Source organism: Cetorhinus maximus, chromosome 12, assembly GCF_964194155.1.
Source record: "Cetorhinus maximus chromosome 12, sCetMax3.hap1.1, whole genome shotgun sequence".
Classification (NCBI taxonomy): Eukaryota; Metazoa; Chordata; class Chondrichthyes; order Lamniformes; family Cetorhinidae; genus Cetorhinus; species Cetorhinus maximus.
The window spans coordinates 42,562,419-42,587,015 of record NC_135890.1 but is presented as its reverse complement, the minus strand read 5'-3'; the positions used below and the strand labels follow the sequence as shown (position 1 = coordinate 42,587,015).

At 42.5% G+C, this 24,597-nt stretch overlaps 1 protein-coding gene across 1 annotated transcript in view; it reads right to left on the bottom strand.

The window, feature by feature from the left end:
* Positions 1-24,595, bottom strand: part of LOC144687969 (mucin-5AC-like) — a 141,161-nt gene extending 116,566 nt beyond the window's left edge. Inside the window, exons 1-13 of the mRNA XM_078554628.1 lie at positions 24,484-24,595; positions 23,058-23,136; positions 22,384-22,475; positions 12,222-12,420; positions 11,956-12,081; positions 8,242-8,362; positions 8,003-8,141; positions 7,763-7,855; positions 7,602-7,674; positions 7,379-7,516; positions 6,238-6,393; positions 2,694-2,788; positions 1,391-1,517 (exon numbers count right to left, since the gene is read on the bottom strand). Coding sequence (XP_078410754.1) covers positions 1,391-1,517; positions 2,694-2,788; positions 6,238-6,393; positions 7,379-7,516; positions 7,602-7,674; positions 7,763-7,855; positions 8,003-8,141; positions 8,242-8,362; positions 11,956-12,081; positions 12,222-12,372 — 1,219 coding nt within the window. The 5' untranslated portion in view covers positions 12,373-12,420; positions 22,384-22,475; positions 23,058-23,136; positions 24,484-24,595. The remainder of the gene's footprint in view (positions 1-1,390; positions 1,518-2,693; positions 2,789-6,237; positions 6,394-7,378; positions 7,517-7,601; positions 7,675-7,762; positions 7,856-8,002; positions 8,142-8,241; positions 8,363-11,955; positions 12,082-12,221; positions 12,421-22,383; positions 22,476-23,057; positions 23,137-24,483) is intronic.
* Between the last annotated feature and the right edge of the window lie 2 nt (positions 24,596-24,597).

Genomic DNA, 24,597 nt, shown 5'->3' with positions numbered 1-24,597 from the left:
CCTTGGAGCCGGAGACAGGAGATATTATAATGAGGTATAAGGAAATGGTAGAGGCATTAAACATTTTTTTTGTCTGTCTTCACAGCAGAGGATACAAAGAACATACTATAAACTGTGGGGAACCAAGGATCTAATGAGAGGGAGGAACTTAAAGTAATTAATATTAATAAAGAGAAGGTACTGGAAAAAGTAATGGCTGACAACTTTCCTGAATCACATCCTAGAGTTTTAAAAGAGGTGGCTGTAGAGATAGTGGATGGATTGACATCTGCCAGAATTCCCTAGATTCTAGAATGGAGTCTGTGAATTGGAAAATAACAAATATAACCCCAAAGAAGGGAGGGAGAGAGAAAACAGGGAACTGTAGGTGAGTTAGCCTGACATCAGTATTAGAGAAAATGCTAGAATCTAATTTTAATTAAGGGCACTTGGAAATCACAATATGATTAAGCAGAATTGACATAGCTTTATGAATGGAAAATCATGTTTGACAAATCTATTGGTGATTTTTGGGGCTTGATAAGCGGCAGCAGTGGATGTAATATATTTGGATCTTCAGAAGGCATTCAATAAGATGTCACACAGAAGCTTGTTACATAAGTTTAGGGTTCATGGGATTGGGTTAATATATTAACATGGATTGAGGATTGGCTAATAGATAGAAAACACAGAGTAGGAACAAACGGGTCATTTTCGGAATGGCAGGATGTAACTAGTGGAGCGCCACAAGGATCAGTGCCTGGGCCTCAGCTATTTACAATCTATATTAATGACTTATATGAAGGCATAAAATGTATCGCGTCCAAGTTTGCTGATAATACAAAGCTAGGTGGGAAGGTAAGCTGTGAAGAGGATACAAATGGTTAAGTGATTGGGCAAGAAGGTGACAGATGGATTATAATGTGGAGAAGTGTGAAACTACCCACTTTGCTAGGAAGTATGAATAAGTGGAATTTTTTTTAGAATATGAAAGACTCGTAAATATTAGTGTTCAGAGGAATTTGGGAGTCCTCTCTTGTCCACTACAAGTACTCCTTGTACATGAGGCACAAAAAGTTAATATGCAGGCACAACAAGCAATTAAAAAGCCAAATGGTACCTTAGCATTTGTCCTATGTGGAGAGATTGAGTAAAATGAGCCTGTATTCTCTGGAACTTTTTAGACAGAGATGATTTCATTGAAATCTATAAAAGTCTTAGAGGACTGGACAGTCAGCATCACATTATAAGCTCTGCATGATATTTAGTTCTATTAACCACTGGTATGTTATACAACGGACAACAAAAGCATTTCCACCTGCTCTGAATTCCTGCCAAGCCCAACTTCACCCCTCTATTCTTAATTTTCCTGTTTTATTTTACTAAAAACATAAACAAAATCATAACTTACTGCAGATGTCTTTTCTCCAGTTTCTCACGATGACACCATGAGCAGCACATTCATGAACATACGCTCCCAATCCAGCACACAAACAGTCATTGATGTTCTCACAGGCACAGGTGGCAGCTACACACATCTAAATAAATAAAGCTAATAGTTAAAAATGTAATACTTCATGTGTTGTGCCATAAAATTCTATTATTACTTTATGTCCATAATGTATATTTAAGCTAAAATCACAGAGTACAAAACTAAACTGAGAAAATACAGTTTTGTAGGTTTTGATATGATATTTCTGGATGATTTATTTTGTGGTAAACCACTGTTCATTATCCTTTATCAATCCTCAACAGAAAAAAATTCGGATATACGGCACAATAGCACTTTTTCTTTATTCTTTCATGGGATGTTGGCACCGCTGACAAGGCCAGTATTCATTGCCCGTCCCTTTTTGCCCTTGAACTCAGTGGTTTGCTAGGCCATTTCAGAGGGCAGTTAAGAAGTCAACCACATTGCTGTGGATCTGGAATCACATGTAGGCCAGACCAGGTAAGGATGGCAGATTTCCTTCCCTCAAGGGCATCAGTGAACCAGATGGATTTTTATAACAATCGACGGTAGTTTCATGGTCACCGTTACTAAGACCAGCTTTATATTCCAGACTTTTATTAATTGAATTCAAATTCCATCAACTGTTGAGGTGGGATCTGAACCCTGTCCACAGAGCATTAACTTAGGCCTCTGGATTATTAGTTCAATGGCATTACCACTATGTCACAGTTTCCCCCAAGTCCATCTGATTGATTGTTCATCAATTAGGATAATTGTGGAGGCCCTATACATCATTTTGATTTATAAAGAAAGACTTGAAAAACATAAAGCACCTTTTACAATCTTGGGATGTCCAAAAGCATTTTACAGCCTATTAAGTGCTTTTGAAGTACAGTCACTGCTGTAATATACCAGCCACTTCCACACTGCAGGGTCTCACAAACAGTGCCATAAATGACCAGGCATTTGTTTTAGTGATGTTGGTGGAGGGCTAACTGCTGGCCAGGACCACTAGGAATTCCATGTTCTTCTTTGAAATGCCCACCTGTGAGGGCCAATGAGGCCTTACTTTAAGGTCTCATCTGAAGAACAGCACCTCTGACAATATAGCGCTCCCTCATTACTGATGTTGCAGCCTGAATTATATACTTGAGTCTCTGGAGTGGGACTTGAACCCACAACCTTATGACTCAGAGGCGGGACAGTTCCCACTTAGTTATAACAATGTACAAAATTTTAAAAATTTACATGGGATCCTTACTTGATAGAATTTCATGTAATCCACTGTAGAATGGCAAATGGAGAAAGCACCTGCTGGATCTTTTAAATGGGAGCAATGTTGTTTGGCGTAGTTTTCTATAATGAAATTTCAAAGATTATTTTTGAATGGTTGAATCCAAGCATTAACATGTAAATGAAATCTTCTTACTTATTCACATATTTAAAGACATTTGGATCTCTTGTTCATATAAAGAACTGTTCCACAGAAAAAAATGCCATTTTTACTGGTGAGGAGAAAAAGCATGCAGATTATCACTTGATAATAACATAGAATTAATTGTAAAATTGCTGACTACGTTGAGCTAAGAAATACACTTTTTAAATGAGTGTGTGGAACTGATTCTTAGGTAGATTTTATCATGTGTTCTTTTAAATGCCCCAGATGCACCAATAAGGGCCATGAGATTTATAAATTCATTAGCTAAGGTGAGATTTGACACCTGCAATATTGAAACACATACACCTAAAAAAAAGTCTTAGGCCAGAATTTTATGTCCAGCAGGTGGGCCCACGCCCGACCCTTCCAGCCGCGAAATAGCGCAAGATGACATCGGGCGAGCATCCGGACGTCATCATGCATTCGCGCGATATCTCGCTCAGTGGGCATGCACGGGAGTCAGAAATGCACCCGTCAACAATTAAGCCCGTTAAGGAGGCAATTGAAAGTGATTTTCCTGGCCCATCCACTTTTACGGTTGGTGGACAGGCCAATCGGCCAGTCAACCTTTACATTTGCTCAAACCGCGATCCAGGGCAGGATCAAATCTCCACGGAGAAATAAAATGAAAAGAGATATCTGGGGACTGGATTTTTATGAGGTATGCTTTCAGGTGTTTGATTGTGCTGCATGGACATACTTGCAGCATTTTTGTTGTTTCTTTTATTCTGTGGAGGTCTGCAACTCCCTGGGGCAGCTGCCTGTCTTCAGGGCGTTCACGACAATGACGTCGGCACCCGCACTCTTCCCGCCCCCACCGGCAGTGCTGAGCCTTTCTCAGGGCATGTTTCACACTGGCTGGCTGTTAATTGGCCAGCCAACGTGAAATCGCAGTCAGTGGCCAATCACGGTGGGGGGCCAATCATGGTTGGGGGCCTGTTTCCCGTCCGCTTCCGGGCCCAGGATCACACGTGCCCGACGAGCAAAAAATTCAGGCCCTAATTCAAATGCATTATTTATTGAATCTGTTAAATTACTTTTGAAAATCTGAATGTGTTGTGGTCTTTGATGTTTTGATACACTTTATGTAGGAAAATAAGATCAAGGCATTATGGCAAGGAGTTGGAGTGTTTCATTTACACTGTAAGATGGTTTCTTCCAATGTAGTCGGTAAATCTAGGTACAGGATTGGGATTGGGTTCAAAGTGACATGAATATTGGAAAGTATTGTCAGGCTTATCAATAAGTCAGTGCAGGCAGACTATAAGTATTATACTCATCTACGTGGTATATTTGCTGAACTATAAGGTGATTAAATGTGGCAACTTGCCTCATCACTGCCAGCAAAACAATCAGAAAAACCTTTACCCTGGCACTGGCTACTCATGTTAACATTGGAAGAATTGTTTTGTAGCTACAAATCTGTTTCCTTATGGAGAATGGTGATAGTACAGCTACTTGGCTTATAAATTTAGCCACGCTATCCATTTCACAGGCACTAACCAGCCTGTGATGACTCAGTATGGCAGACAGGAAGAGCGTGCACATTAACAGCCGGGGCTATGACACCCACCATATTGGGAAGGGTCAAAAAAATTGGCATCAAGTGCTTGCAGCTGAAATGGGTGTTCTGTCCTTTAGATGTGTAAATAAAGGTTTTAATGCCTGTCTGAGGCCATACTGCGAGATTGGATTATCCTGAGGCAGAGTGCCAGTGTATGCTGAACTCAGGAATACCAGATCTTGGGGTCATCTGTGACCAACAAGGTAGGATTTTGAAATGTAGTTACGTGAGTGTAGAACCAGAAGGAACAGGAATGCTCCTGCCCAATCCCTCAATTGCCACCAACCCCTGGAGCTTCCTGTGCCCCTGATCTCTGATCCACCCAATTTCCCTCGGCTTGGCAAACCCAGCCTCCGATCTCCTCAACACCACCCTCACCCCAAACACCAATTTCCAGAACTTCAGCACCCCCACATCCTACCTGCCAACAGTCTTTGACTAGCCCAACCCAGCTTTCACTTACCTTTGGGACACTGTGATACCCAATCTTCCATCACACTTCACCAGCAGGCTCTTCACAGCCTTCTGGCTTGACGGAAATGAGGGTTGAGAGCAAATATAAAGGGATCCTTGGGCCATACCATTTAGGTGCAGGGATTGAGTGAGGAATAGGTAGCCTAAATTCCTATCCTATGAGAACTTAAAGAGGATATGCAAGAGCCAATAATGTAGGCAAATTTTCAAAATGAAATAGAAAAATGGAGCTGAAAGTAGAAATATCACCAGTCCCAGTTGGTATGCATTGCAGAACACTGAGAGATGTTAGGATGCTCTTTTTCTGTACTCTTTAGATTTTTTAAATTATTCAGCTGTTTATCTAAATCTCTTTTAATTACTCTAATTGTCTTGCTTATATGCCCATTCATGATAGAGTATTCCACATCCTACATAGTCTTTGCCCAAAATATTCTAACTAATTTCCCATAATATACTTCTCGTAACAATCCTGAGTTTATGCCTTCTTGCTACCAATTCAATAATCAGTGGAAACAATACAGGGTCAAATTTGAATTTTCCATTTTTCAAATCAACCATCCTCTATAGTCATCACTGGTTAATGAATAAAAAATTGTGAGCAGTTTGATGGCTGTGGATTTGTTTCTTGCAGGTACTGCATTTAATGGCTCAAAATTAAAGAATGCTTGTAGTCAACAAAGAGAAAAGCTTTTCATGCCATTCGGCTGAACCAGGTTGAATTCCCAATGGCGGAGTTAAAAGGGCAGTTTCCTGAATCGTATGATCACCAGGATTGTAGGCCAGGATTTTCCGGCCCCATCGCAGGTGGGACCACGGGCAAGGCAGCGCTGCAGCCAGAAGTCCATTTACTTGCGGCGGGACCAGAAGATCCCGCCCATTATGTTTTAAAACTTGATTTTTTAAAAATTCATTCATGGGTTATGGGCATCGCTAGCTAGGGCAGCATTTATTGCCCATTGTTCAGAGGGCATTTTAAGAATCAACCACATTGGGGTCACAGGTAAGGACAGCAGATTTCCTTCTCTAAAGGGCATTAGTGAACCAGATGGGTTTATTACAACAATGGATTTTCATGGTCATCATTAGACTTTTAATTCCAGGTTTTTATTGAATTCAAATTCCACCATCTGCCATGGTGGGATTCAAACCTGAGTCCCCGGAGCATTACCCTGGGTCTCTGGGATCCAGTCTAGCGACAATACCACTATGCCACCGCCTCCCCATAAAAATTAAATCTCAGGGGATCCATTTTAATGACTTAGTAAAAAAAATTACAAAATAAACCTATTACTCTTTTAGTTCAATGAATATTATATGGCCTATTACCATTTTCTGAACTGATGCAAGGAGAAGGTATTGTTGATTCGGAGCAATGGTCCTCAGTCTTCCAAGAATTAGCAAAAGTAATGGGTGTACTCTCCACTATGCCCTGTGCAGACAGGAAGTCATCATCTGCATCATCATTGAAGGTGCCACATAACCCTAGGGCAAGAAACAATACATGTCACCACAAGAGAACAGTTACCACACATCCATTCTTACTGGTGTGAAGATTATACAATATTTAATTGGGAGATAAGGAAATTATGACATGACTTCGTTTTGCTCATGTCACCTTGTGGAGTGATATTATTGATTTTAATTTTCAGAAATATCAATACATTAAGGCATTTATATATATTATATGCACAGTGTTACTGTGCATCTGATTTGAAAAGTAATTTATAGTTATGATATTATATACAGCTGTCCCTTTGTAACTTCCCAATCCCCTCTACACAAGCCTAGTGTAAAACCAGGATCGAGAGTAGAAGCAGTAGGAACAGTCACAAAATAGGCTACAGACAAGGCAAACAATGGAGGCAGAGCAACAGAATGGAAAATGGGCCGTGGCCAGGTGGAGGCTGAATCAGTGGGAATCAGTGGAGGGGAGTGAAAGTGGGATAGTAAACTGCAACCTCACTAATCTGCTAAAAGCACAGAGGAATGAGGGAAGGAGAGAGAACAGGCACAGCAAAGTCCTTATCAAGAGCATTACGACTTATAGCATAGAGAGAAGAGGTGAGAAGAAACATCTTACTTGTGCATCTACGTCTTGTATAAGATACCTTATTTCCTATCCATAACTTATATAATACATTGATTTTCTATTATTTATTGTTAAATTCTATACTCTGAAGGCTTACTCCTGAACAAAAAAGCTTGGAGCATTTAGGACCCTTCCTTCACAGCCATAGACCTTGTGAGGTTGCAATTGGAGATGGGGGGCTCTGCAGTGTCTGCTTGTGCTTTGCTCTCAACTCATTATTTATGTGAAGCAGAATATTGTGGTCATTCAGAGACAAAGGAATTTTAAACAAATACCATGCTGACCAAGTGGAGTCACTTCAAACCTAAGGCAATTCTCTTTGAATAAAGTGCCAAAGGCTGAGTCATTTATGCATAAGTGTACCTTTATTAGCCATACCTTTTGTGCTTCCCTTTGCATCCTCAGACAGTGAGATGTAAAGCTGCATAATAGGAAGTATCTGCACTTGCATTTTTAGGCCAAATGTTGTTGCCATTTGAATGTACATTGAAGATTGCTGAAATATTATTATTTCACCTGTTTAAAGAAAAAGAGTGGAGATTCAACTCACTTTTAACCGTTTATTTTGTTGTCTCCTAAAACAGAACAAAACATGTTTTACCTGTTCTCAGAGGAATTAAAACTTCATTTCCATCAAAATATACTTTGCCGTCATTGCTGAACACAATGTTGGTCTATAAAAAAAAGTGTGCGTACATATCATTTTAACGAACATATTGACAGAACTAAAATATGAAAACAAATGACTTTACAAATTCTCACCTGATTCTTAGTTAAGGTAACACGCTGCAAACACGGCTGTTTAAATGCTGCTTGACACTGGTGGATCTCTACCTTGATGTTCCAGTCTTCTGTCTGGTTTGGTTGTAGGGGGTGGGGGAGAAGGGGGAAGAGTTTAAAAAAACTAGAATTTTAAAAATCAGAATTCTGAAACAGGTGTGATTATGCTCGTCAATTTATAGTAATAAATTTAATTTGAAACAGCTAATATGCCTTACGTACATAAACAGCGTAGTATGAACAATCTCCGATCATACTGTAGTAGGTGTTGTCGAACGTGGTGAAATAGGTTGCTTCTTCAATTGTACACCTCCCGGGACAGCTGCGATAAGAGCATGACCATTTTCCTCTTTCGCAAATGCTGTGAAGGAAAGAAGAATCAACAACAAAATAGCAGTATTTCCACAAAAAAAACCCAGAAAATTCCTGGTGGTAGAAAGTGAATGATATGCAAAGCATACCATGACTGACACGAAGTGTTTCTGATCTCTCCAGATTGATAAATTGTTCCACTGTATTCGCAAGGACATGCGCTTTTGGTGATGCATCTGTTGGTGCCTCTTATGTTATCAAGAACGTTGCCTTAAAATATTGAAATGAATATATAAGTACATTAATTCACAAGGCCAAGTACATGGCTTTTATTTAAAGAGGCAGAGCATGCTGCAGCGTTCTTATTCTGCCGTTATTTCAATAATAGCGTGCATAATTTTTAATGTCAGACAGAATATACATATATTGCTGTTTGCGGTTTACATTTAGAAAAAAAGACATCCTATTTTTTGATTGCCCCTAATTGCCCTTGAGAGGGTGGTAATGAGTGTTATATTGAATCACTGCACTCTGTGTTGTGTAGCTACACCCAGAGTACTGTTAAATAGGGAGTTCCAGGATTTTGATTTAGCAATAATGAAGGAAAATTAAATGTTTGCAAGTCAGAATCATGTGTGACTTAAGAGGAGTATTTATAGGTGGTGGTGTTCCCATCTCCATTTCCTTAATATTCCCCATTTTGGATTCCTTCTGCATCCTGATTATTTCCTGTGCTTGCAAATGGGCAAGCGTCTGCTGTCCGCATTTGTAAAGGAGGGTTTTGAAACATTGGTATTGGATTTTCAGTGAAAATGCGCTGAATTGTTTCACCCATTGATTTTTCATCCATCCCTTTGCCAAAGCTGCCAATTTCCAATTTGCACATCTCTCTAAAAGTTCAGGAAAGAAACAAACACTCTTACGTTGAGAATACAACTGCAATTCTGCACTATGTATCATGATAAAATTACCAGACCTGGGTTAAGTTTACTGGATGGATTTTTCTCTGCGCTTCCACTCAAAATGAGGAATGAAAAATGCTAAAAAAAAAATCAGCAAAATTTGGGTCAGAGCCATAGCCTCCAGGGCTATGGGCCAAGCGCTGGAAAATAGGATTAGTGTAGTCAGATCTTTGACCCGCGTGGACACAATGGGCCAAATGGCCTCCTTCTGTGCTGTAAATGTCTATGAGTCTAAGGTTTCCCACAAACTCACAACTTCTGCCCCCGACCCACCTCAATGAGATTCCCAATCTCCATCTTTCCCCTTCCTCCCAACTGTATACAAATGATGGAGAGCTTGTGACCCAGGACTATGGCAGATTTACCTGGTGTCTGCTTTTGATACTGCTAGTTTCCAGTGATCCCAGTGATAATGGCCCTGAGGTCTACAACGGAGGGGAAGGGCTTTGTAGAAGTTTATCTCCCCCCCTCCCCCCCCAACTGTGGCCACCATGAATCTAACTGTGTAGTCCTCAGTTGTTCTATTTCATATAGCGAGGCAGTGAAGGATAGTGGAGTCTATAATCTTTACACACTTATAAGCTTCTATTTACAGAGGCACACACTGCGAACATGCAACTCCAAATTAATTTTTCATCTGATCCTATATATAGGGACGCAAGCAGTCCATGTCCAAATGCAGCAAGACCTGGACAATATCCAGGCTTGGGCTGACAAGTGACAAGTAATATTCGCCCCACACAAATGCCAGGCAATGACCATCTCCAACAAGAGAGAATCTAACTATCACCCCTTGACATTCAATGGCATTACCATCACTGAATCCCCCACTATCAACATCCTCGTGTTACCATTGACCAAAAACTGAACTGAACTAGCCATATAAATATTGTGACTACAAGAGCAGGTCAGAGGCTAGGAACCCTGTGGCGAGTAATTCACCTCCTGACTCCCCAAAGCCTGCCCAGCAACTACAAGATATAAGTAGTCTCCATTTGCCTGGATGAGCACAGCTCCAACAACACTCAAAAAGCTTGACACCATCCAGTGCAAAGCAGCCCACTTGATTGGCACCCCATCCACAAACATTCACTCCCTCCACCACCAATGCATAGTAGCAGCAGTGTGTACCATCTACAAGATGCACTGCAGGAAATCACCAAGGCTCCTTCGACAGCACCTTCCAAACCCACAACCACTATCATCTAGAAGGACAAGGGCAGCAGACACATGGGAACACCACCACCTGGAAACTCCCCTCCAAGCCACACACCATCCTGTCTTGGAAATATATCATCATTCCTTCACTGTCGCTGGGTCAAATCCTGGAACTCCCTTCCTAACAGCACTGCAGGTGTACCTATACCACATGGACTGCAGCGGTTCAAGAAGGCAGCTTACCACCACCTTCTCAAGGGCAACTAGGGATGGTCAATAAATGCTGGCCCAGACAGCCACATCCACATCCCATGAATGAATAAAAAAAGGGAATCCCCAGATAATGCCAACCATCTGAATACAATAATACAATTAAACAATCAATTCATTAACTATTAACATTGGTCTCTGCTGATCTTCAGAACTTTTAGGCCACCTAAAATGCTCAGTCTCCTCTTCTGGTAGTGCAGTGGCAATCCTGCTGGGTTTTTGCACTAGGAGTCTCCCTCTTGGAGGCAGAAATTGGAACCAGTGTCAGAGGGAGTTGAAGTACTATTTTGCCCTGCCAGAAAGTGGCCACTGGCAGAAGAATCCTGCTTTCCATCTCATGCAAAACCTAACAAGGATCTGCTTGGAAAATTATTTTGTAAGATATCTTAAATAACCACAGTTACCTGGAAGAAATCGGCGGTATACAAATAGATAATACTGAATGATAAATAAAAAAGATACTCAGTTCAACCAAGATATGATCTATCTAACTATCATTTCCTTAGCGCATTGGCTAGTCTGCCAGACAGCCTTTTGTCACTGTCAAGGAGCGTAGAGGGATACGTCTCCAATATGGCACAGAACATTGGGCTGAATGACCTCCTTGTTGAATCTGAGTTGCCTCAAGCATTGGTCCTGCATGAGATGGAAGTATGGGAAGTGGTCTCTGAGCATGTGGTAGGGCCTTCTGTGGAGGATCCACCTCCGACCCCTTCCCAACCTCTGCTCCATTTCTCTGTAATGCTACAGATACAGAGGCACTGCAACTACAGCCACATATCTGTTGCAGACTTGGTCCAAGGAACCAAATCCTTTGCCCTCCAGGAATGGATGCCCCAGCTCACCATCAGACCTCCAAAAACAAGCCACAGTACATCTACAAACTTCTCCACAGCAGAGGTAAGTCAGAAACATTTCTCCTGAAAGTTGGATTTTTTTTAAAAATAGCACTAGTGGGTGATGTCTTGTGCAGCTGAACATACTGTGAGTGATTGGCACAGATGTTCAGTGGACTTGTGCAATCCAAGTCAAACAATTGGGTCAAATCAGCTGGAATGGCTGACTGATGTCACTATTGGGCCTCTCCTGATGCCTCTGGCATGCATAAAGTGCTAGTGCCCATTTCCCAACATGGGGTAAAGTGTGAACCGTGCCAGAAGTGGACAGCGGTGCGGCATGCACTATTCTACCTTTGATGTTACGGAGCCCAGTTTTGTAGCCTTTAAGTCTCATTAGTAACATCTTCCCTTTATAATCATATATTTGCATTTTACACCCTGGTTTTGCACAAAAATCTTTCTACATCTCCACCATCGATTGCCTCTGCTTCTGTTTCAACTATTACCCCTTCCCAATATTCCATCAATCAGAATAAATTTAGATGTCATGTTAATTCACAATATCACAAGAATTGGGTAAAATTAGATGATGAATAATACAACAGGACTTCCAATATCTTTGTAATCTAGTTACCTTCTGGACATACGCAAGTATTCACACACTGATCGCTCTGTCGTTGAGGATTTGGATCAGTACAGCTTGGAATACAGGCAGGGCCACACTCCTTGTAACTCTGATTCCCAGGACAGGTGGGCAGTGCTGAGAACGAAATGTTGCTGATTTTTATCATATCAAAAATTTAAACAGCTACTATTACAAAGTAAAAACACGTGAAATCAAGTTTGATTTGAGAGTAAAAATTGTTAGTTCTTTGTCTTCTTAGGAAGAAAACTACTTACGACACTCTGTGTCTGTCCTCCAGTTTTTCCACAAACGAAAGGTGCCTTTATCACATTGCCGTGCAATTTCCGCAAAAGAAGCACATTTACATCCTGATCCTTTACAGCTGCAAACATCTGCCTGACACATCTTCCAATATTGTCCAATCATACGGTTGTCAAAACATGACAGGAACAGAAATGAAATTGCTTCACATTGCTGAGAATGAAAATTCATAACAAGAGAAATTAGAGTCCCATTTATTTATAAGCTCCAGAAAGGTGTGCACCCATCTGTTCTAAATGTGAGCAAGTGAATTCATTTTTACCAATATTACACAATCAACAGCTGATAAGCTCCATACAGAAATTAGGGCAGAATTACTTGCTGGGTGTACAGGGGCCGATTGGAGTAGCCGGAGAACTTCATCTTCATTTTACCCAGTTGTTAGGTCTAAAATGAAGGAAATGGGGGCAAATTTTTAACTCAAGATTTCTCATGCCTGTTCACACCCCAGAAGTGTACTGGCTGCCAAACTGGAAGGTGGTAACTTCTAAGTGTATGAAACGCACCCGAAACGGATGCTAGGTAACCTGCAATATGAAACGCAACCAAATTACAAGCTTATTTAGACAAAACTTATAGTCCCAAAATTCCACGGGGATTTCAACAGTCTCCCCCATAGCTTCAACAGGAGACCAGCGGAAACCACAAGTTTGACTAGGACCTTCCTGATTGCCTTGTAAGAGGTGGACCTTCTATCTATCCTTTAGAAGGTACATGATAGGTTAGCATACAAACTTCGCTCCTGATTCTCACCAGTAACCAAGCATTACAGAATCACTGTTACTTCAAGTGAGCTGAGGTGTACCACCTTCCAGAAGTGGGCCCCACCAGTAAACTCCAGAGAAGGCAAATAGCTTTGTTTCCAATGTCTTCAAAGAAATGGAGCATTTCTGGGATAGAAGGCAGGAAGAACTGGGCAACTTCCACAATTGGATGGTCCACACTTCTGTAGACATGGGCAGGTGGATGCCAAAGATGTGCACCAAATTCTACTTGTGCCTGTTGCCATCCTGGAAATGAAGTGCCCTCCCAGTAACCCCGCAAATTACAGCAATGTTTAGAGTACATTGCTGGCCTTCATCTCAGAACAACTGCCGAGATTGTCAACCATGGAATTTTGGGGCCTTTATATTTTATTGTATATTTAAATATTTTTGTGCAGATTTTTGCTTGCATATCCTTCTATTCCATTCTCCCTCATGTATTTATCTAGCTTCTTCTTAAAGGCTTCCACTTCAACTAACAGGGTTGCAATGAGGTCTGGGACTGAGAGGTTGGTAATTAACCATAGTCAACCATGTTCATTAGAGACAGACAATTAATTATATAGCTTGAGGGGCACCATTCCACATCAAGCATGGCACAAGGTAAGGAGGCAAGCCTCAATGAACTACCACAGCCAGTACAGGGATTGAAACTAAACTGTTGGCATTATTCTGCACCACGCTCTAGTCATCCAGCCAACTGAGCTAACTGCCCCCACAACAGCCATAAAGCTTCATTCTCTGGCTGGGAATCGAACCTGGGCCACGGCGATGACAGCAACAAATCCTAACCTCTAGGCCAGCAGGGAACCAAGAGGCCCTAGAAGAACCCAAACTGATAGTCAGTGAGCAGGTTATTGCTGACTAAATGCCTTGATAGCACCGTCGCCAACATCTTCCATCACTATGATGACGATTGGGAGTAAACTGATGGGGCAGTTAATGGTTGGACTGGTTTTGTCCTTTTTGTGCACAGGACATACCTGGGCAATCTTCCACATTGTCAGGTAGATGCCAGTATTGTAGCTGTGCTGCAACAGCTTGGCTAAGGGCACAGCTGGTTCTGGAGCACAACTCTTCAGTACTATAGTCGAGGGGATTAACTTGTGGAGGAAACACTGTTGCTGGGGGAAAGAGTCCTAAAGATGTGGTGATGTAACCAGGGCATCTCAAAGAGCCAATTCTGATCCCAAGAGGATTGGTGCCTAAGATTGCCGTTGGGCCTGTTATAGATTAAGGTAACCGGAAGCTAAATAAACCCATCAATCATAATTTGAGCCTGAAGGTCTGACATATCTTTACACAATTGGCTCTGTATAAAATACATCATTACAGGTTTGGGAACTTGACACCTGGAAATATTTCCTGACAGGTTAGGGTTATTATGACCCAAAAGAATTTGAGTTCTCAAATATGAAAGCGGAGGTAGGGCCCAAAGAGCATTTTCAATAGTTCACACGTTCTTTACTTTATTTCTAAATGGTTTGGCATTCGAATGTAATTAATTCAAGATCGCAGTTAAGTTCAAAATAAGGTCCCTTTGTTTCCTTTTTAAATATTGACTATTTTAAATATTGGACAATATTTCATGCATGCTATAGATTTGAATTCAACTGTATTGAGTTTTGTGGATTTTGTGGTGTAATTTTAACTTCCAAGAGTAAGTGGGTTTGGGAGCAGGTTGCCGAGGGTGGGGGTCAATTGGGGTTAAAAGTGCTGAAGTTGACAGCATATCGAAAGCCAGCTCCAACATGCCAACTTTTACTTTTAACTGTAGCATGTTCAACGACGTGTGAGAAACTCCCTTGGGAGAGGCAGGTTGATACCTTAATATGTTAATGGGTGGTTAGGAGCTTTTTTAACAGAGACTTTCAACTTTAACTGTGGATACATGGATTTCCCATGCTTCCTGGAGCTTGCCCGTGAAAGCACAATGGCAAATGAAGAGGCTGAAGAAATGACAGACAAAATTCCGCTAAGTATTGAGACCTCACATCCCATGCTTAATTGTGTGAAAGGCTTTTGATTGCAGTACTTGTTCTAAGTTCACAATTTACAGGTAACAAATTTAGAGTTGTTTTACACTATTTGGAAGGTTTATGCATCTGATCTCACATCGTATATCACATCAGCATGGATGCCCCTAGTGCTGTGTTAACTTGGCTCTTGGATGAAGACCAAGATCAGCAGCTACAGCAGGAACAACAGCAGCGAGGGGGGTGAGCATTTGGACAACCACCAGCAGCATCAGAGGGGGCAGCAGCAGCAGCCTCCTCACAGACCTGCCACTCCACAGGATAGAAGGGATTGGAAGAGAGGTACAGCTCACCGAAGGTGATATCCCCAATACAGGGTGCGTACAGGCAGAGAATCAGCCCCCTGGACATGTCTAAACATCAATTCCTCAGGAGGCTAAGAGGCTCACATCAGGTGGTGGCAGACATTCATACCTTACAGGAAGAGGACCTGCTGCCAAGTGAACCTGGGCCATGCTTTACCAATGTCTGTCAGACATCCACAAATGCATCACACAGATGACCTGTGCCATGTTTGCCAAGGCAGACGATTATGTGGACTTAGCCACCAATGATGCCAATCAGAGTGAGGGGCCCCTCATGTTTGCATCTCTGGTTGGCTTCCCTCAAGTGCAAGGTGTTGTCAACCGCACAAAAGTGGCAATCGAAGCAACCACCCCCCCCCCCCACCCCCACCACCCCCTCCCTGATCACCCAGGAATGTTTGTAAGCCATAAGGATTTCAATTCCATCTGGTCAGCTGGTCTGCAAACAAAGAAAGATGAGTATGCATGTGTGCACATGGTTCATAGGGAGCTTCTATGATTAATTCATCATATGCCAGTTCACCCTCACTGAGCAACTTGCATCTTGGAATAAACAGAATAAACATATTGGCTGGCTGCTTAGAGACAAGTGTTTCCCCCTTAAAACATGGCTGATGATATCCCTGAGGAGCCCAAGCAATGAGGCCCAAGAGAGATACAGTCAAAGCCATATAATAATGGGATGTTTTGCTGAACAAGCAGCTGGCATAGTAAAGATATTCTTCAGGCAAATCTGGAGGTGCCCTTCAATATGCACAGCCAGAGTTTCCAGAATGATCGTGGTGTCCTGCACCCTGCACAATGTAGTATAGCAGGGAGGACTGGACCATCAGGAGGTGCAGAGTTCAGATCCTCTTCGGAGGAGGAGGAGAAGGATGTGGAACATCATGCATTTATGGGGAGACAGTGGCTAGAGGTATTGTCACTTTAAATTCAATTGCTGAAAAAAGAGACATGTCTAAGATTTTCGTCTTGCACTCATGAGGACACTTGCAATAATATCAATATGAGGGGAAAAACAACAATTTATACTATATGTGAACAGAGTACTGATTGGTTGGCAAGTGGCATTGCCATGGAGAATGCACCACTGATGGTGACTGACAATTAACTGTCAAGCATTAACAACAACAAAAATACCTGGAAAAACTCAGCAGGTCTGACAGCATCTGCGGAGAGGGATACAGTTGACGTTTCGAGTCCATATGACCCTTCATCAGAAGAATATCTTTACTATGCCAGCTGCTTGTTCAGCGAAACATCTCATTATTATATGGCTTTGACTGTAGCTCTCTTGGGTCTCATTGCTTGGGCACCTCAGGGATATCATAACTGTCAAGCATTATTTGAAATTTAAACCAGGCAGCTTGACCCTGTTTAGACAAGGCATTACCCTGATGCTGGCCTTGCCAGCCTATGAAAGAATAAAGAAAAAAATCATGCAGCCAGTGCTCCAACAGTACTGCACAATGCCACCCAGTATGCCCCCATAATGGTGCAACTCAGTTAGATTGCACTACTGGATCCATCTGACAGCCACATTTGGCCCCAGCCCCCACCCCCACAATCCACAAAGTATTCCTTTCAATGATACCCATTGCTAGGCTTTAAGTCTTGTCTCACCATTCATCACAAGTGAGATGGTCACTTATCAGGCAGCAGGAAAAAATGGGCAAGACAGGAGAGTGAGATATAAAATATTTATGTCGCTCATAAATTAAACAGAAACTTAATACCCTAACAGTGTGCACCCATGTTCATAACCTTGTGCAAATACAAACCTTTACTCTTCCTTTTTCTGCTACTCCTTCGTCATGCACCTCCTGTGGTTTCAGCAGAGGCTGCTCAGATAGCTGCTCTGACTGCTAATATGCTCTTGACCAATGTCCTCTGGGTTTTGGAAACCATGAGGGCCCTGCCAAAGATTAATTCACCTGGGCCTGAGTAGAGGCACACTCAGCCATTGCAACACAATGCAGTATGTGGGGTAGGGGGGAAGCAAGTTTCGAGCAGACTTCCCTGTTCCATGTCCCCCTTTTCCATCTACACTCACATGGCCCACCCACACTTCCCTGCAAGCAATGAGCTGGAGAGCACTTTGCTGTGGATCAGTGAGGTGCTAAACAGTCAGTGCTAGGGTTTCTTGGATCCTATTTAAGGTGGTATTCAGAGTGTGCAAGCCACTGTTAGGACCTGTGTTGGACTGCCAATGCTCCTTGCAGGCGGCTATTCTTTCAATGGATTAAGACATCATCGCAAAGGTGACATTGGGTGGAATCGTCCCAAATTTGCACTAGGTATAGTAGTGGGCGGGCAAAATGACGTTTTACCCGTCAGTCACAATGGCATCTTCTCACGTCATATCATCCCAAACCCGCCACGTTAATTATGCATTCCCGGGAAATGCGTCATTTCCATGGCGGGCGGGCTCTGATTCACCTGCCACACCGCCACCTCGCCGCTTCATCACACCGGGTGCCGCATTTAAAGTACAGCCACACACACGCCTCTCTGCTTCCAGCCCAGGACTGCTGCAAATAAGACATGGCCCCAAAAAGCAAGAAGACTGCAGCCCCCAGTTTAGTGACGCATCCCTCAAATTCCTTTTTGACGCTGTGGAGGCCCACTGTGATGCCCTCTACCTCCGCTCTGGCCGCAGGAGGGGCGGCAACATTACCACTCAGGCTTGGTAGGTGATGGCAGGGGTGATCAGTGCCAATACTGCACAGAAGAGGTTGGCCATCCAATGCAGATAGAGGATGAATGATCTCATCTGTGTCGCCAGGGTAAAGCAACCATATCATCACTCTAAACTCACATTGAAGCCCATCGCACATTCACTGGCATCTCACTCGCTGCCAGCTCAAGGAACATCACCATTCACTCTCCCATACACACCCTCACATGTCCATCTGGTCTCATTTCCTCTGGAGGCTGCCTCCTCAGCCCTTACCATCTTGAGGCCCCTTGCACAACTTGTGCCCCTACACACACCCTGAGATACCCTCCTTCCTCAGTGCAGCCCTCACCCTGCAGCCTCTTACCTTGCCTGAGGCCACTTCTCCCCCTTCCGCAAGCAAGCTCTAGCCTTGCAGCCATACAAAGCCATCCCTGCTTACGGCTGGTCTAGTAGGTAGAGACCTGCCCATGAGCCCCCCTAAAAGTGATGTGGTGCTGTCTGCAAAGCCCGTCGCTGATGACTGTGAGTGCTGCCCAGAGCAAGGTTGGCAAACAAACCTCGAGTTCCTGAGCGAAGTGCATGTGACTTATGTGCAGTTGTGAAACATGTCGGCGTGCAATACCGCCGACGTGAGTGGATTATCTGGTGTGGGGAGGGATGAGTCCGGCTGACTAGCCTTATAATGACATGCAGATGCATTACAATGAAGTTCCTGATGTCCAATGGCAGGAAACGTGGCCCACTGTCGACGGGCTGAGCGGACAATCGCAAACTGGTTTCACGACGTCGTGAAAGCGATTTTTGTCCTTCTTGCCATATTGTCCACTCACACCGCTGAGCACGCCCAATATCAGTGGGCACAGAAAATTCCACCCATTCTGTTTTTCATGCTCGAGGCTGACTCCTCCAATCTCCCTGCAAGCAGGCACATTAAGACTGGAATGCCTGCCAGTACCTTGCATATTCTTTGCTGCTGCTCCAGAAGTACCTCTTCATCGACTGCCCAGAGCTTCAGTATCTGCGCCCAGCTGAGAGAGCTTGGAGCATTCTGCAGCCTCCAACATGAGCTCTCCACTGCAGTCCCTGTCTCCGCCATCTGCTCTTGCTAACTTTATGATGTGTGAACACCAGGTGACTACCTAAATATATGTCTAACCAGTCCCACCAAAGTGTGGGTATGTGAGCTAGTACATAGACTCCAGGAGACCATTGACAGTGGATCCCTCAAGAGCATAGGAACTCCTCTGAGAGATCCTCATGATTTTCCTGGACCAAGTCCTGTGGACCACTGCATGTGTCCTGGCAGATTGAAGGCATGAATTAGAACTGTCACGATAAGATTGTTTTAAGTGAACATTATACATATGATCATATTTCTGCTGAAATTAACTCAAAATGAGTGAGTGTTGTATGCCATGTGGCTGTGTAATGTTTAATTCTGTCACCAGGTAGTTGTGGGGGGGCCACAATCTCCCTGTGGCCAGGCACATCACACATATCTCCAGCACCTGCTTCCCTGCAACTGTCAGTATGGAGATGGCCAGAGGGTCACCACCAATTCTCTACCTCACCCTGCCCTTCTGTGCTCTCTTCTCCTGCAAGGGACTAAAAAAAAGTGTTGAACAGATGGATGGACAACATTTGAAAAAGGCTGGATATGTGGGTGAGGCGCAACTTTGCATTAAGATGAAATTGAGAGTCAGCGGTGGGTAGACAGATGGCATTGTGATGAAGTGCATTGGAAGAATTGGGTACACCTGCAAAGTAAGTTGGTGTGAGGAATGATGTGCTGAAATAGACATGGGAGGGTAGAATGAGGGAGTTGGGGTGATGTGTACATTGTGTAGGTGAGTTTGTCACCGTTCTCACTTTCCTGCCCTGATTAGGTCATTAAGCTGCTTCCCACATTGTATCCAGGTATGTGGCACCACACTCCTGCTGCCAACTTCCTCAGCAATCCCTAGCCATACCTTCTTGCTCTCTTTGCAGGCATCTTGCTCCTATTGGAGGGTAGAGTATCTCCCTATAGGCCCTTACCGACCACAACATCAGGTCTAGAGAGGCATCTGCAAAGCAAGATGTAACCCTGCAATGTTGAGAATCTGTAATGCCAATTACCAACTTTGTTTCCCCACCTCCTCAATCCATCAACTGTCATCTTTGTAGTCTCTCTTCAAATAGTTCAATTGAAATCAACTCATGTGGGTTTCCGTCACAGTATTTAGTCAGGAAACCCGGAAGTTAAATTCAAAAGATACCGACAGATGCATTGCATTCACTTCTGGGTTTCCCACATGTTACCGCATCCCGTCTCACACCCCACAGCCCCACCCTCAGCCCATTGCCACCTTAAAATTTCCCTCTTTGCTTCTATGCTTTCTACATCTCAAACACAACATGAGACCTCTAATCTGTCATATTCCATTCCAAAAGTGTTGGAAGAGTGGAAGTGGAAAACTTCAGGTCATTGGAACTGTAGAGAGGTACAGAGAGAACAAAAATGATCTCAGTCATGTTGCTGGGCATTTAATTATGCTGCAGACAGGAATTAATGTTGAATCCATTCTGATAGAAATGCAGGAATCCAAACAGGAAACCAGAAAGAACATGAGAACAGAAGAGTAAGGGAACAGCAATGGCATGGTGCTAGATTAAGGATGTTCTTTGAAGTCTGCCAAAGGTAGACTTATTTAAGGGTTGTGGGAGGGCAATACAAAAATGAGCCCCATTAGCACCCTTCTAAATTTACAAATCTCTTTGCTTCCACTTGTCCGGCAATTAAAGGCCAATCCAGAAAATTGACGGAGCCAGTTTTCTGTGCACCTAGCAGATCTGCAGGAGAATGGAACCAAAATAAAGATATTAGCAATTTTTCTTTTGAGAATTTGTAAAAAAAAGGGGTAGTATTTTATGTCCTCCCCCATGGTGTGTTTGGAGGTGTGGAGGGCACTTAATCAGACAAGATGGTGGATGGTAGGGTCACCAAAACCTTCCTGCCTCCAAACTGATTAAGCCCATGGTGGGAAGGCCCATGGACAGCCTTCCTGCCCCACCCCCAATTGGGGCCCTTCAGGACAATTTTCTTTTTTTCTTTATTCTTTCATGGGATGTGAGTGTTGCTTATTTCCTATTGTCGTTGAACTGGGTGGTTTGCTAGGCCATTTCAGAGGGCAGTTAAGAGTCAACCACATTGCTTTGGGTCTGGAGTTGACATGTTGGCCAGACCAGGTAAGGATGTCAGATTTTGTTCCCCAAAGAACATTAGTGAACCACATGTTACAAAGATAAATGATAATTTCATGGTCACCATTACTGAGATTAGCCTTATATTCCAGATTAATTAATTGAATTTAAATTCAACCAGCTGCTGTGGTGGGATTTGAACCCATGTCACTATGGCATCTGTCTGGGCCTCAGGATTACTAGTCCAATGACATTACCACTGCACCATCATCTCCCTGTAATGGTCCAGCTCCCTGTAAAGCCCAATTAAGGGCCTCTTCCCACTGCTGCTGCTATTAACCCAACGCGGGATGGCCTGTTGCCAAGCAGGGAGCATGACAAGCAAACCTCTACGGGTTGCTTGTGTTCTCCCAAGGGGAGTCCTTTGTTCAAAGCATTCAGTGGCTGATCAAGGGACGCAGCATTGGGAAGGTGAGGGGTGCCACTCAGAACCACACCGCTGCCCTTGCTGCCATGCCTCATACATCCCCTACTCCCGCAACCCACATCCCGTGAAACCCTTCTTGCCATCACTTACCTGCAACCTGAGTTCTTCCATGATCCGAGGACTCCAGTGGACATCAGTCTGGCAGCAGCCACCCCCTCCCCAGCGATGCTGCTGAGCAAAAGAGCTGCCAGTCTCTGATTGGCTGCAGCTCTCGGCATGTAGGATTTCCAGTCCCTGGTGTCCTGATCTCATGGAAGGCCTGTTAATTGTCTGATTGGCTCATAATTCCGCAGGCCTTCCCCATAGGAGGCAATAAGGGTCTCTCGCTGGCTCTTCAGCTAGTGGCAGAGACCCCTGTTGCTTACATAAAATTTTCCCCTTGGAGTTGTGGAATGGGGAATAGATACTGAGTCTGGCAGGGAAAATATACATTTTCCAACCTGACTTCCTTAAGTAAACTGAGATGCACATAGTAGGAAAGGTAACTAGAGTTTGCAGTATGAATGGACAACAGAGAAATGAGAAATATATGTCCTTGGCATTTGTCTGCTATTCTCAGTGACAGTGTAATTTCTACAGGTAAAGACATGACTATCAGGTCAAAGTTCCTCTCTTGTTTTTCTGTAGTTACTTCAAAATATATTTCTGGTTGTAAACTTACACTGCTTGTTTCACATGATTGACTTGAATGGGGGCTGCTGTAACATGTGTGGCCCAAAACATCCAGCTTGTTTGTATTTATAAAAGTTAAATCTGTAAAAATAAAATGGAGACATGACAATGAATTCATTGAATATTATCGACCAGAATGATAATGCACATGTTAGCAATTACCTTGAGACTGTCAGATAGCATAAAAGACAATTATATCATTATAAACCTAACTCAGTATAGGAAGAAAATAACCACTTTCTTAGATGTTTAATGTGATTTCATGATTGGACAGCACTTGCTGAACAATCCTGATTGTGCTAAGAATTACACTAACAACCAATTTTAGATTATTAGTCAGGCTTGCAATGGCAGGTATGCTTGCTAAAAGCTACATATATTCATACACAGTGACCTCTCCTCTGCAGGAAAAAGGAATATTTCCAGGTATTGTGTGTTTTATGAATTAAACAAAAGCTTGGGGGACAATTGTTTCCTGGTGCATGCTCCATGGCAATGCCTCGACCAATCAGAGTCAACTTGCCAGCAAATCAGCACCCCTTTCTCATGCAGTATAAATTGTTGCTTCCTTTGAAATTTGGCATTCTTGCATCTGTCTTGATGAGTGCAAGATGAAAAGCTTCTTTTTTTCAGTAATACTATATTTTCTTTTGTTGTTTTTACCATAAGTGCTGCTGCTGTTTTTATCAAATTTTCCACAAAGGCCACACAATTGTCCTTGATATTGTTCATCAAGAGTTACCTACAAATAAAACATAAATGCAAAGTTTTAGACATGTGTTTGAAAGAGCTTCACTTGGCAGTTCCAAATCATATATAATATGTAAGAAACAATTGGTTTCTATCTCTACCAAAATTATTTCTTCAAAACTGAATCTCCGAGGACTGTAGCATAGTAATAATGTTACTGAAATATTAATTCAGAGCCCAGGACTAATGCTCTGGAGACATGAGTTCAAATCTCACCAGAACATCTGGGAGATTTTAAATTCAATTAACTAATCTAGAATAAAATGCTAGTTTCATAAACAATAATCATGTAACAACCAGATTCTAGTAAAATCTCATCTAGCTCACTAACAATCTTCAGTAGAGAAATTCTTGCCAGGTCTAGCCTACAAGTGACTCCAGACCCAAATTATGTAGTTGGCTCTTAAATGATCTCTGAAATTGCCTAGCAAGGCATTCTGTTCAAGGACAATTAGCGATCAGCAATAAATGACACCAACATCCCAAGGATGAATATAAAATAAAAAAAGCTATCTTAACTAATATGGAAATCATCTCATGCTGACAGACTTCTGAAGTTCAGATGAAGCTGAAGAAACTATACTCTCAATCTGATCTATGCCTTTTCCAAGATGGGAGTGCTTGATGCTGACCCTCAGCCCACACGATGAAAGGGTTTTCTAATCTCCATCTCTAAGAAGTAACTCAAGCTAAGGAACATTTTCACAAAAACACAAAAGGCTTCATCAGCTTATTTGTAATTGTGGCAGTTTTGACACATGTTGCTTCTGCCTTTCCCAAATATTCAGCCTGCCTAAATAATGCACGCCTTTTATAAAGCAGCAAAAGCTATATCTAGCACAAGTTACCAGGCTGTAACCAGGCAACAAAGTTTGGATGAAAGTGACATAGAGTTAAACCTTTGCTTTTGTAACTCAGGTATTATCCAAATCTTTTATCAGCTCACAAATCTATTAATCAAAGGATGAATATAAATGAGGAAGACCATTCAATCTACCTAGCTCTTCCTTCCTTGAAAATGTCCAGTCTCCTAGTGAAAGGTGTAGCCTATTTTTAGATGCTGCTGGAGATTTTGCCTCTGCCTGATTTCTAGTTATCTACTTACTGTAGCTGTTTTTTCAGGTAAAATTGTTGACCAATAGTAAACCAATCACTGAGAACCAGACATTTATTAACATACCCGAAGATTTATATTTCTTAATAAAAGAACACACATTGTTCTCCATTGAAAAAAATCAGAATTACAATGTGCTATTTGGCATCTGTTTACTCCACTGGATAAATAAATGTGTAACTGGCTTAAAAATGAATATGAAACTACTGAATAAAACTAACTTACCCATAATGCATCTTCACTGTTCCAGTTCACAGATATAGTATGCTTCCTGTTTGAAAGTTTTGTGTAAATTCCACTTTTATGGATTCCAATTACCTTGTCATGATGTGGAAGACT